General features: G+C 42.4%; 1 protein-coding gene across 1 annotated transcript; it reads left to right on the forward strand.

The window, feature by feature from the left end:
• The first annotated feature begins 9,486 nt into the window (after window positions 1-9,486).
• Window positions 9,487-13,330, forward strand: cnr1 (cannabinoid receptor 1). The gene is made up of 2 exons (XM_086189152.1): window positions 9,487-9,736; window positions 10,434-13,330. The coding sequence occupies exon 2, from the start codon at window positions 10,479-10,481 to the stop codon at window positions 11,886-11,888; it is 1,410 nt and encodes a 469-aa protein (XP_086045278.1). The 5' UTR covers window positions 9,487-9,736; window positions 10,434-10,478; the 3' UTR covers window positions 11,889-13,330.
• Window positions 13,331-13,381: the final 51 nt, after the last annotated feature.

Genomic DNA, 13,381 nt, shown 5'->3' on the forward strand with positions numbered 1-13,381 from the left:
TGTATAATTGAGAAAAAGTCCTAGTAGACTGTAACGTTTCATGAATCAGCTGCTCTTGAACATTAACACACTCTACAATTGCAATATTTGGTCTATTTATAGAGTGCTCATTTGTCACCATATGCTTTGTTCTCTTCACACACAATTGTGAGCAGGTGCTAAATGTGATAAGCTAGCTTTTGGTGAACTATTTCCTGGCAAATACACAGAAGCGTCTGCTAGCTGTATATATGGCCTATTTTCAGACGGCTCATGCACAAGCCTTGTGATGAAGGTAATCTCTCCTTTAGCCTATTTAGTTAAAAGAAAACACGAGCAACAACATTCAAGATTGAGATCAGGGGAATACAAGTAGGACTCAAGGCCTTGATTTAGGAATCCAAGATATGTATTGAGCCTTCATTGACCTATATTCTTACAGATGCTTCAGTGCATATAATGAGATATTTCAGAGGTCCCACTCAGTTTCTCTCAGTCAGGAAAAATGCCTGGATCCTGAACAACATGCAGTGAAGAGGCTAAATCTCTCTTTTTCACCAGCATCTTGTCGAGGCTGAGTCGTAGAAGTGCTTCATAGATTCAACTTGTTGAACTCCTGGATTTGTTTCTACCTGTTCCTAAATCAGATTTCCACGACATCTTAGCGTTGCAATTTGTCGTAGTAACACAACAAAATCTATAGAAATTACTCGTCATCACTAAAAAAGGACACACGCACAAGTCAAGTGCAAGCACAGTAAAAACAACAACAACAACAACAAAAACAAGATGCAACATGGCGGAGAAACAAAGCAGCAGCAGCTGAAGTGCAAAGTGTTTATGAAGTTCTTAGGAAGCGTCAACAGTACAAGACCCACGTCATTTGTAAAACTTGCCACGCCGGGTTTCGCCAGCTTCGCAGCAAGTTGCCTCGCAAGCATTATTGTACTTCTGTTTTTTTACACGGCTTTTAAACAGCAGGTGGTCGGTGCATGTTTTTTTGTGTGTCCTGTCAACAGAATATTGACAAACTTACAAAATAAAAGTTCACCTGACACATTAAAGTCACCTGGGAACTGCTCAGCTCAGTGCCAAGGGTTTAATGTCGAGTTCCTTAATTTTTTTTTTTTGCTAACAAAGTCAGAGCCGGCTTACTCTTGTTCCCCTTAAAAGAGCTGCCCGAGGCTCGAACTGCTGGCTTCGTATCAATGTTCTTCACACCATGGAGAATGGTAGTGTGGCGATTGCTCTTGCGACCATCAGGTCAGGGCACTGGCCTCTCCCTAGCCCCTCTAACTGCTAACTGTCCTTCAGAGTCCTGACACCAGGACTCATATTCAAGCCACTCCAATAGATCAGGTAAGGAATGAGTTTGTGTGCCTTGATGGAACATGGACTGACAAAATTCGACTCTGCTCAGCTGATTACTTGCTTAGCAGGTGAGCAACATGTGAGCTACACTGCAACTCGGCTACTCTTTCGGAACCTCATGTCCTCAATATTTCCACCAGCGACTGTACTTGGAGTGCAAACTTCTCAAACAAATACCATCTCCCCATCTGATATCTGGTGAGTCCAGTACAGCAGCAATATGCCTCGAAGCAGTCTGATGTGGTTGACCAAACTTATCATTCAAGGTGACCTTTGTGTTGGAGATTGGTGTTGGAGAGTTTAAGTAAGCGTCTGCTGTCAACCTGGGCTCTTCTAGTTGTAGGTGATCGACCAACACTCGATATTTAAACAGTTCTGGGACATCTGGGGGTAACAGATTCTCCAATGAGAGCTTAAGACAAGCAAACTCACTTGGGTCATAACGAGAGAAGTTGCAGATGGTCCATAGTAGCTGGACTCTGGAATGTGGAGGTCCTGATGGAAGGCAGTGGTTGTGACTGCATCCATGACCAGCCAGGAATCTGCTGGGGATTGTATCCTAGCTCTCTCTTGAAACCACCACAAGCTGCTGGATGCTTTGGTTCAGGTGGGGGTAAACTGGATGACTGCAATGGAGGCTGAACTGGTTTGAACTATGGGCATGGAGAAGGAACAGTGTTTTCCAGTAGTCTGGTCGCAGAAACAGTGCCATACTGTATATTGACTGCTGAGAAATGGCTTAGCAATGGGGGGTTGGGACAGCCTCCTCCTTAACATATGCACAGTTGACTGTTGCTTGAACATTGCTATGTGGGAGTGGCAGAGGGTGGTAGGTCAGCAGGTAACAGCCCTGTCATTGCTGGATCTGGCTACATGGGTGATGCAGGCCAGTCATCAGGTGCAGCCGGTGACAGTGGCTGCATGGGTTCAGACTGATTTTTATGAGGAGTGGAGGGGGTTTGTAGGTTCTGAACAACACTGACTAACTGTCTCATGTCTGCTCACAGTGCGTTGAGTTCCACCAGATCTGCTGACATGCGGTGCCAGGTCCGCTGGAGGAGGTGTCACTCATGATGAATGTCCTCTAATTGTGTCTTCATATCCTCTGGTGGGTGCCTGGGGCTCAGCGCTGGAAATACAGATGTAAAGTGATCATGAAACCGTTCCCCTAGCTTCCTCTCTGGTGACTGCAGGGGGGCTAGCTGATTCCCCTGGATGTGCTGTGGGCTCCAGCACCATAGCATAGGTCCATCCCTTGAAGAACAGCATCCCGTCTCTGCAAATGGCTTAAAGGGGAATTATCATGATCTGAGGTGGGGAGGGGGTCATCCTGGCACTCCCCTCCTGGTGAAGAGCTCCATCCTCTCTGTATCGCTGACTAATGTAGCCCGTCATAGCCTGCGTAGCGGACTGGGGAATGAAGACGTCGTCTGGGGCATGCGCCACAAACCTTATACTCTGAAGATTGAGTGATATCTGATGCGAACCCAATGATCCAACTTGAATGACCATCAAATGTAGTGGAGACCCTCGGTGTTGGTATTTGGTTCAGGGGGTATCACAGGACGCCACTTTCTGCCAAATTACCAGGGACTCAACAAAGAGGAGGCCAGAAACTGCTTAGCTCAGTTTCAATAAACAGAAAACAACATGAGCACTGACACAATTACAGCCTTGAAACACATCTTAGCTAATCAGCGCACCAACAGATCAATACATATAAACATAGCCATATATCCCTCCCAGCACCAACACGACACCCAATGTGACATCACACTGAATAGCCAGCATGATAGCGATCGGTAAATGCAAGCATATCACATGACACTCAATATGCTCGGTCGGAGAAGAAAACTTGCGGTTATAAGTAGCCTATGTAGCCGCAGCACGGCGAGCACCGCGGCCACACATCATCGGGCTCAAATGTCCACCACAGTAGCTAACACAAATCCAACACTCTCACAATACACACACCCATACTTACATGCTTCATTCACACACAGACCAGTCACCATAACACAAACCAATGACCTGACGGTAACTTCTCGCTCCTGTCATTCACCACGGCCACATACACTGATAACCATCCAAGCGTGGTCAATTATAATAGAAACCCAACAGGGGGCTCTGCTCACACATGAATCGAACAACACCACATCTAGCATGTCTAACATATACAGTAACTCTGGGGGCTTTTCTACACCCCAGCCCTCTCTTCTTTATTCCCCTGCCTGAATGATCATTTAAAATTACTAGAATAAGGTACTGCAGTGTTGGTGTGCGACATTTTAGATTTATTCAAGATTTGGGGATTATTATTCTTTTAGCAATATAGCTACGAACAAAGTTACGAACCTGTGTGACCTTAGTATCTTCAACTTTACCGTTAATTTCCTGGAGTCAACAATTTCCAAGTAGCATTGCTACAACACTTTTCTTGTCCCTTGCCACACATTGGCGCTAGCATTAGTTACCAGTGCATCTCACAAGGTGCTGGTGCAACGTGTTGACATGCATCTGGTATAATCTGCATCATGCTTGCCCAGCTATTTGGTCATTAATACACAGATACTTTGATTTGAGCCAAAAACAAACTATAACCCTTGACAGTTTCCCAGTCCTTCTGGTTTCTTGCTTTTTAATGGTCCCTCTGGAAGTCTTAGGTTGGGTTGCACTTCAGATTTTTTTTTTTTTTTAGCTTTTCTGTAGTTTGTACATAGTTGGTGGCCATCAGTCTCTGGTAGTCTCATGCTATTTATTCATAGCCGACTCTCACAAAGATATAATGTAGTGGTGAAAATTGTTCTATTGAGCTCAATGCATCTTTTGAGGTTGGTGGTTGGTGTAAAGTTGGCAGTTTCCCAACTCACCATAACCACGTGTTGTTTTCTCTGCTGTCTGCAGTTTTTGGCATTGGGGTGACATGAGCTTGAAGCTGAATGTATGTGGCCGGCTCTTTCTCCATTCGGGAATCATTGAGAAATGATGCAGGAGGTAAAAAAAATGTATTCAAGACCCCAACTTGTGAATAATTGAAAAGCAAAGTACACTTTTTGCATGATGAATCTCTTTAACAATAGTCACCATCTGTTGTGTGGTGTTTTAGAAACAAGGATTTTCTCTGCCCACCACAAACAAACATCCTAATTTATTGTTTCTGTAACACAGCGTGTGCCACTATCATATAATGTGACGTGAGAGGGGTTGTGGTCACTGTGAGATGATCTGTTCTTCATGGGAAAATTTTTGTTTAGAAAAAGGGATCTTGTGAACAGGATTAAAGACAACTTGTGACAGAATTTAAATTACAGTAAACTATACTGATTATCAAGATATCTTACCAATGTTTTGTAGATTTATTTGGATTAATGTGAATGTTAATAGTTTTGGAGAATTCATGAGGTACAGAAATCTCCCCCCCCCCCCCCCCCCCAGGCTCTTTTCTCTGATCTGTCAAAGTGAGTCACTGGAGGACCAAATGTTATGTACCACAACTGAAACACAGATGGCCGTGAGCTTTGCCTGAGCCACCGCTCATTGCTCACTAACAGGTTAGCATGCCAACCAAATCAGTGCAAACTGTCACAGTACACCATTCAGTTTGGCAAACTCTCCGCCTGAAATCCAATTACTCCATGAGACAGTCTCAGATAATTATCATAATAATGGTATACCCATTAAATTCATATAATATCAAATGTCAAATGTTTCTGCATATAGACTTAAACACTGGCTGCCCAACATGGGTAAGGTACATTAAGGAGTTGAATTATGTAATTTTATACTGGCTTTGGCAAAAAGACTAATGTGTAAATGTTAGTATTGGGCCTGAGTGGAGACGAAATGCTCTCTGATTACTTTGTTAGCGATGTAGGTACTTTTTACATTAGTCACATCCCAAGCTATTTTATTTTCCTGAGTCCATCCATCCATTTTCTTCCGCTTATTCCTGTTGGGGGTCGCGGGGGGGCTGGAGCCTATCCCAGCGTCTACGAGCGAGAGGCAGGATTCACCAGTCCATCACAGGGCCAACACATAGAGACAGACAACCATTCACACTCACAGTCACACCTACAGTCAATTTAGAGTATCAATCAGCCTCGTCCCCTCTTGATGTCTTTGGACTGTGGGAGGAAACTGGAGTACCAGAGAGAACCCACACAGGAACAGGGAGAACATGCAGACTCCACACAGAAAGATCCTGTGCTGGAGCCGGAGCTCGAACCCGGAACCTTCTTGCTGTGAGGAGACAGAGCTGACCACTGCACCACCATGCCGCCCTATTTTCCAAAGTGTTATTTTAATTTAAGTAATAATTTCATGTCATATTTTTGACGTGACTTTTACAAACTTAACATTTCCTTGTACCATTTTTTTATTTGAGAAGTTGAACTTTACAAAGTACAAAAATTACAAACTCTGTAACAATTCTGTAGAAAAATTCCACGTCTACAACTGATGTCACATTTGGTGCAGTGTTGAGACATGAAAAACTAGTTTGCATGCAAGACTCAATCTCACAAATTGAAATAAAAGAGAAATAAAAGAAGGAAAGACACTACCAATGTAAGAGATGATGCAAACATGATAGAACCTACTGAAATAAATAAAAACAGAACAAATATAGACATTTCCAGGGTATATGATATATGGAGTAATGCATTTTTATGCAACTCATAGTGTTAAAAAATCTAATTTATGATTCATACGGATGGGGAAGATTATATCTGGCATTGATGACAAATTGTTTGAGCTCAACTTTGGGGATAAATAAAAATTATATAAAAGAAGTTTGGGAAGCTCTGATAGTGGGGACGGTGATGTACATAAAGAAAAACTAAATGTAGTGACACTTATACACAGTGATTTGACACTTATAAAGTAGAACTGTGCAATAAAATCAATACGCTGATATATTGTGATTTTTTTTCATGATACTCAATTTATATTCCCGCCTCAGAATTAATATCATATCGTAATAAATCACCATAAAATTGTGTCATAAACCATGCATGTTATGGTAGGCACATTCAGTGACTTCAGTTACGGTGTACAGCTTTGTGAACAGCGCTGTAATTATTTGTAATTGACAGTTTGTTTTGTTGAGCTATCAGTTTAACATGATGAACACATTTTAATAAGCAGAATCAACCACTGTAAAATAACACTTGTCAGTGGGTCCGACCCTTTAGCCAAGTGGTGCTTGCAGTGGCTTGGTATTGAAACGGAAGTGTGGAGCCAAGGGATCCCCCGAGCCTGATTGATACTCTTTGTCCTTGGCATGCATCTCCACTATACCTCCACCACCTTCCTTCCATGGTCAGTTGCTTGCAGAGAGTCTGACCCCTTTAGCTGAGTGGTGATTTAAGTGGCTCGGTTTAAATGAGGATGCGAGCTCGGAGTCAGGAGGGGGTCTAGTGGTTGATAGTCAAAGTCACCCAATGCACGCATCTCCACAACACCACCTTGCTCCATGTTGACAATTTTATTAAACTAGCCAGATGGTGAAAAGCCAGTTGTATTTTTAGCTCTGCTTTGAAATTCTCAGGAATGTATTGTGTGGGCTGCACGGTGGTGCAGTGGTTAGCACTGTGGCCTCACAGCAAGAAGGTTCTGGGTTCGAGTCCCGGCTCGGGCACGGGATCTTTCTGTGTGGAGTCTCCATGTTCTCCCCGTGTCTGCATGGGTTCTCTCTGGTACTCCAGCTTCTTCCCACAGTCCAAAAACATGCAATTGGGGACTAGGCTGATTGATACTCTAAATTGACAGTAGGTATGAATGTGAGTGTGAATGGTTGTTCGTCTCTCTATGTTGGCCCTGCGATGGACTGGCGACCTGTCCAGGGTGAACCCCGCCTCTCGCCCGTTGACGCTGGGATAGGCTCCAGCCCCCCCGCAACCCTTAATGTGTAGGAATAAGCGGAAGACGACGATGGATGGATGGTAATGTGTCATATTGTATCATGACATTTCATTATAACATCATAATTTGACTCGTGTATTTTGATATGTATTGTTCGATCCTTGACACTAACAAGTCCTATTATGAAAGGGAACAGGGGAAAACATTAGTGACTGGAAGTCAGGAGTTGGGTATTAGATCGTTAAGAAAAATATAGCAAATGTTAACAGTTCTTGTCGGGCAAAAGTGAAACTCATAATAATAAAAAAAAATCTCATCACAGGTGTTCTGAGCCAGTGAGAGGGAATGCAAGGGCAAAGTTTTCTCCTTCCAGGGTTTAAGAGGCAAATGGGGAGTGTAAGATCATAACAATAAGAGATATTTTGAGCAGAGGAAGTGAACCAGCGTTCCTCTCCTCTCACTCCTTTGATGTCCCCCAGAACGAGGAATTCATCTCTGCTCGTACCGCTCAACAGTCGAGGCCCTCAGATCTGAATCAGCATGTGGAGCTTAGCTTTCATCTGTGGCTAATCCAGCAGATCATGACTGTAAACAATGCGTTTTTTCTCAGTTTGCCTAAAAATTAATGAGAATGAGCTGCGAGAAGATTTACAAGTAACTCAGCAGCTCACACTGACAGCTTGCCAACGCCTGATTTGCCAAAAGATGAATTGTGAATTCACATACAAATGAGCCTCTCCATGTCTATCAGACATTTCCTTCATTCTGTGAGTGTAAATGTCTCCTCAATTTGGGAAATAGAACATTTTGTTCTTGAGAGAATGAGAGAAAGAAAGAGGAGAGAGAGAGAGAGAGAGATGGCAGCCATGGATATTCATAATTACACCTGTGATGATGACAGAGCAATAGCCTCATTTCCTTGTTCTGTCTGCTTAGGAAGCCCTAATGCATTCATTCTGATTTTTATCTACAATACAGAAGCCACTCAACTCCTGCAACACTGCCTTTGTGTAAGAAGGTGTGAGGACAACACACAGCTAAACTGTTTGCATGGATAATTGAATACATGGAAATAAGATCACTTGCAGTCAGCAAATGGATTTTTTTTTTCCTTTTTATGATTCTCATATCGATGTCAGTGGGATTCATGGTAGGATCTGATAATTTGCGGGTGTGTAATCTGATTGAATTTGTTGATAACTAGCTGGTATATCCGGAAGGGAGGAGACAACAGGGCAAAACGCATGCACGCAAGCACGCACGCACGCACTCACACACGCACACAAACACACACACACACACACACACACACACACACACACACACACAGTGTGTTATATTGCATGACCACGTTGCTGGTCACTTTTTTATTCAGAGCTACAAAGAAGCATTTTTGCATATAATTTCTTAATTTCCCCCATAATTCAATACATTTTAACAATAAAAGAAGAATACTTATTTGAATTGCTTATTTTGTGAACATGAAGATTACTTATATAATATCACTCATATCAATAATAAAAGCTTTTTCGTAAGTTTGATAGAGTAGTTCAGGTTTTATTTTATGTGCATCTGGCTATTTAGACGAGAAAATGAACCATATTTGGATGGCCTTTTTGACGATGGAGCACTTTGTAACTTCAAAAAAATGATGCATTTTGCATATTTTCCCAAGTTGAAAAACGGACTGATGTAAATGATAAACATTAATGTGTGCAATGTCTGGTGTTTGCTCTTCGATATTCTCAGTTTTTGTTATTCAGTCAATAAATGCTCTCTCTCTCTCTCTCTCTCTCTCTCTCTCTCTCTCTCTCACACACACACACACACACACACACACACACATACACACACACACACATACATACACACAGAAACACTTAAACAATGAGATTATCAGCAACCTCTAAGTAACTCTGAAACGCAAACTTTCTTTTGCTTAGGAGCATTTAAAGAGAAAAGGAGCGCTTTGTTGTTCCTGCAAAAACTACACAATGTGTTTGCAGTGAATGAGAGCGTCAGTGCTGAGTTGATTCTTTGGTCTTTGTTCCCATTGCTTTTGGGCAAAAAAAAAAAAGAGAGCGAGAGAGAGAAAAGGAAAAAAAAAAAAGCTTTGGGAAATGAGAATTTTACTCGCCGCCATCCCAATCGTGTCCCTCTGACAGCTCCATGGGCTGGGCCGATAAAGCTTCATGCGAGCACGTGACGGCGCTTGTAGGAGCAACGCCTTATAAAAGTGTGAGGACTCGGAGAAGAAGACTGGAGAGACGCTAGAGCGAGCTGACGCTGGAGCCACAACGCTGGAGCGCACTCCAACACAAACCCACAAATATTACTTCTATATTAATAATTATATACCAAGAAAATCTTTTGGTAGAATACAATCATCATGAGCACAATGATTTGATATTTAACAAACCTTTTATTTAAGATCAGTGTTGGTTGATTGTATGATGCGCGTCTGACTTGGATTAACGCGCAGGCATAAAGGGCGATTCTGCGCGCTTGAAGAACATTATGTAAGGTAAAGAATCTCTTTTACTTTCAAAATGGTACCTCAGGGCTTTTTTTTACAGACTTGCATCAACACTTTAAATGCTTCGTGACATTTGGGCTGCTCCAGCATGAAAGTAGGTGATGCGTTTTGGGTTTGTTTGTTTGTTTGTTTTTTCCCCCCCCCCGAATGCATTACAGCTTCTTCTACATAAATCATTGCGTTTTTATTAAAACTAACAATGCAAACAGTGCACAAATTGCGTTTTATCCTATCCCTTAAGATAGATGTTTGTAACAGTCTTCAGTCTATGCAGAAAACTGTATTGTTTTCTCTGCTTGGCGGTTTTAATGTGCTTTCAAATATATAATAAAATGAATGTGTTCTCATGTTTTCATGTGTGTATCCTGTAGTTGAGAAGCGCTCAGAGATTGATATTTGAGCAGATGTGAATGGAAAAGTAAATGGTGTCTAACACAGTATTTATAAAGACTCCTAAAAGACCATATGTGGTCGAACACTACTAATTGCATCGAACATATCAAGGAATTGAGCATTCCTAAATATTATATAGGTATGTTTGTTGTTAAATTATTTTATGTTTCTTCATCAGAAGTGTGACCCTGTTGGTGCAAACACTGTCACTAGATGCATGCTTTTATTCTTTAGCATTTTCAAACATTTCTGAAATATTATTATATATAATATATTTTTCGTCAATTTGTAGGTTGTCCAGGCTTCTTAGACTGCAGTATTACCCTCAGACTCAGCCATGAAATCTGTGCTGGATGGTGTGGCGGACACCACCTTCCGGACTATTACATCTGGTTTACAGTATTTGGGCTCCAACGATGCCAACTATGACGACCCCATCAATGATGTAGACTTCAAGGGCACTTTCTCGCTGCAGAAGCCCTTGTCTGCTTTCCGCAGCAACTCCTTCCCAGACAAAGTGCCTGCAGATGAGGAACTGATCCTCAAGGGCATCTCTTTCTACCCCACCAACGCTACAGACCTGCTCAGCAACAGGAGCACATTTAAAGATGACGCTAACAATATACAATGTGGGGAGAACTTCATGGACATGGAGTGCTTCATGATCCTGACTCCCAGCCAGCAGCTGGCTGTGGCTGTGATGTCTCTAACTCTGGGTACCTTCACAGTGCTGGAGAACCTGGTGGTGCTCTGCGTCATCCTGCAGTCCCGCACCCTCCGCTGCCGGCCGTCCTACCATTTCATTGGCAGTCTGGCTGTGGCCGACCTGCTGGGCAGCGTCATCTTCGTGTACAGCTTTCTGGACTTTCATGTTTTCCACAGGAAGGACAGCCCCAATGTTTTTCTCTTCAAGCTGGGTGGAGTCACAGCGTCTTTCACTGCATCCGTGGGGAGTCTTTTCCTCACTGCTATCGACCGCTACATCTCTATACATCGCCCTCTTGCCTACAGGCGCATCGTGACACGGACCAAAGCTGTCATTGCCTTCTGTATGATGTGGACCATTTCTATCATTATTGCAGTGCTACCTCTGCTGGGCTGGAACTGTAAACGTCTCAAATCTGTTTGCTCAGACATATTCCCTCTGATTGATGAGAACTACCTGTTGTTCTGGATCGGTGTGACCTCAGTGTTGGTTCTTTTCATCATCTACGCCTACATTTACATCCTGTGGAAAGCACACCACCATGCTGTGCGCATGCTTAGTCGTACCTCCCAGAAGAGCCTTGTTGTATACTCGGCAGATGGGACTAAAGTGCAAACCACACGCCCCGAGCAGGCACGCATGGACATCCGTCTGGCCAAGACCCTGGTGCTTATCCTGGTGGTGCTGGTCATCTGCTGGGGCCCGTTGCTCGCCATCATGGTCTATGATCTCTTCTGGAGGATGGACGATGACATCAAGACAGTATTTGCATTCTGCAGCATGCTCTGCCTGCTCAACTCCACTGTCAACCCTATCATCTACGCCTTGAGAAGCAAGGACCTGCGGCATGCCTTCCTCAGCTCCTGCCACGCCTGCAGGGGCAGTGCCCAGCAACTGGACAATAGCCTCGAGTCAGACTGCCAGAACAGAAATATCAACATTTCCGCCAACAGGGCTACTGAGAGCTGCGTGAAGACCACTGTGAAAATAGCCAAAGTGACAATGTCTGTGTCGACTGAAACTTCTGCAGAAGCTGTTTAAACAGTGGTCACAGGGAAAACTGTGTAAATGTCATCCCACAGTAAAGCAAAACTTAAATATGTCAAGGGGAAATAAAACAAAGAATTTCCATCGAAAGTACTGACTTACATCCTCATAAATGCTTTAGTGGTTGCATTATTTTACGTTAGAGTGAGAGCACAGAGCGTGCCAAAGTGCCAAAATGCAAGGTCATAGACAGGACTAAAGGATGGTCTGAGAGGATCAGAAGTCTGCTGTTTACATAGACTTCATGACATCTGATTAGTGAAGGCATATTATATTTTTGTACTGTGAATTCAGGTTTTGTAAACAAGGTATCTTCATTTATGGGATAAGGGGCTACTGACATTTTTAATTAGATATGTTTTACTGTCATTTGCACCATGAATATAACAAATCCTTGACTTTCCACAGGCTTCATGAACATGTTGCATCTAGACATTTTTATCAGCAAACGATAAAAAAGTGACCGCTTGTTAATGAGAAATTTCCATTAAACAGGTCACTTTTGTAGTTCTGACAACACTCAATGAGTGGCAAAAGAGATGTTAAGGAATTATTCATGCTCATGAAAGAAAAAAATAAAGACGTCTATCTCCAGCTGAGGTGGAAATAGAACGACACGCAGCTTTAGAGTACAAAAACAGCTGACATTTTCTGTGGCAATTTTAGAGCAACATGTCTTTGTTTCAATGTATCTAACGACTGTACAGTGTTTTCTTGCTAAATAAAGTGTTCAACTCGCCGACGACAACAACAACAACAACAACAACAACAACAAGCTTTTGGGGGCAGCTATAAAACTGAGTTTGGATGCAGTGTGCTGGTCACTACTGTTGAAAAGAACAGTTCAGCTGCTCTCATCACCTGTATGATTTTACTGGATGTGATACCTCGTGATTTGGTGATATTTTTCTGACCCCCGAGCCTTTGATCATTGCAGTGAGTTGTTTTAGTGCTACTGTTGCAGTGGGGCATCATTTTGGAAAAAAAAAAAGAAAAAAAAAGAGCAAACCCATGCACAGACCTAGTGAAGTACTTTTGGCGTAAAAATATGTCTGCTGTTAGTTTACTTATCTAAACAAAGAGACAAGGGTCTTGTGATGAGAGTCAATGGGAATTTGTGTGTGTATGTGTGGAGAATAGACCTTGCAAAAGAACTTGAAATGTTAATTTTCCAATAGATGATGTAGTACTTTAATCTAGAAATCTCACGGCACAATTGTTCTGTAGACTTTTATCTTAGTGTGAAGTTAACCAGACAGCTGTTTATCAGTATGCTTTGCTGCCTCTTGTATTAATGAGTATTGAAAATTAAAAATGTCAAGTGGCTTCTGTACAATGGTGGCATCATGAGGAATCTTAAAAATCACAATCAGTCAAGTGTTTTTATTTACTATTGCTGTTTTCAAACTTTTCAATAAAGTTGCAGCTGATTGTCACTCTGCCTATTTGATTATTTTGATGGTGAGACACAACAATCATCCCACAAT

This window comes from Aulostomus chinensis, chromosome 20, assembly GCF_037954235.1.
Source record: "Aulostomus chinensis isolate RoL2024-O1b breed Wild chromosome 20, RoL_Achi_v1.0, whole genome shotgun sequence".
Lineage (NCBI taxonomy): Eukaryota > Metazoa > Chordata > Actinopteri > Syngnathiformes > Aulostomidae > Aulostomus > Aulostomus chinensis.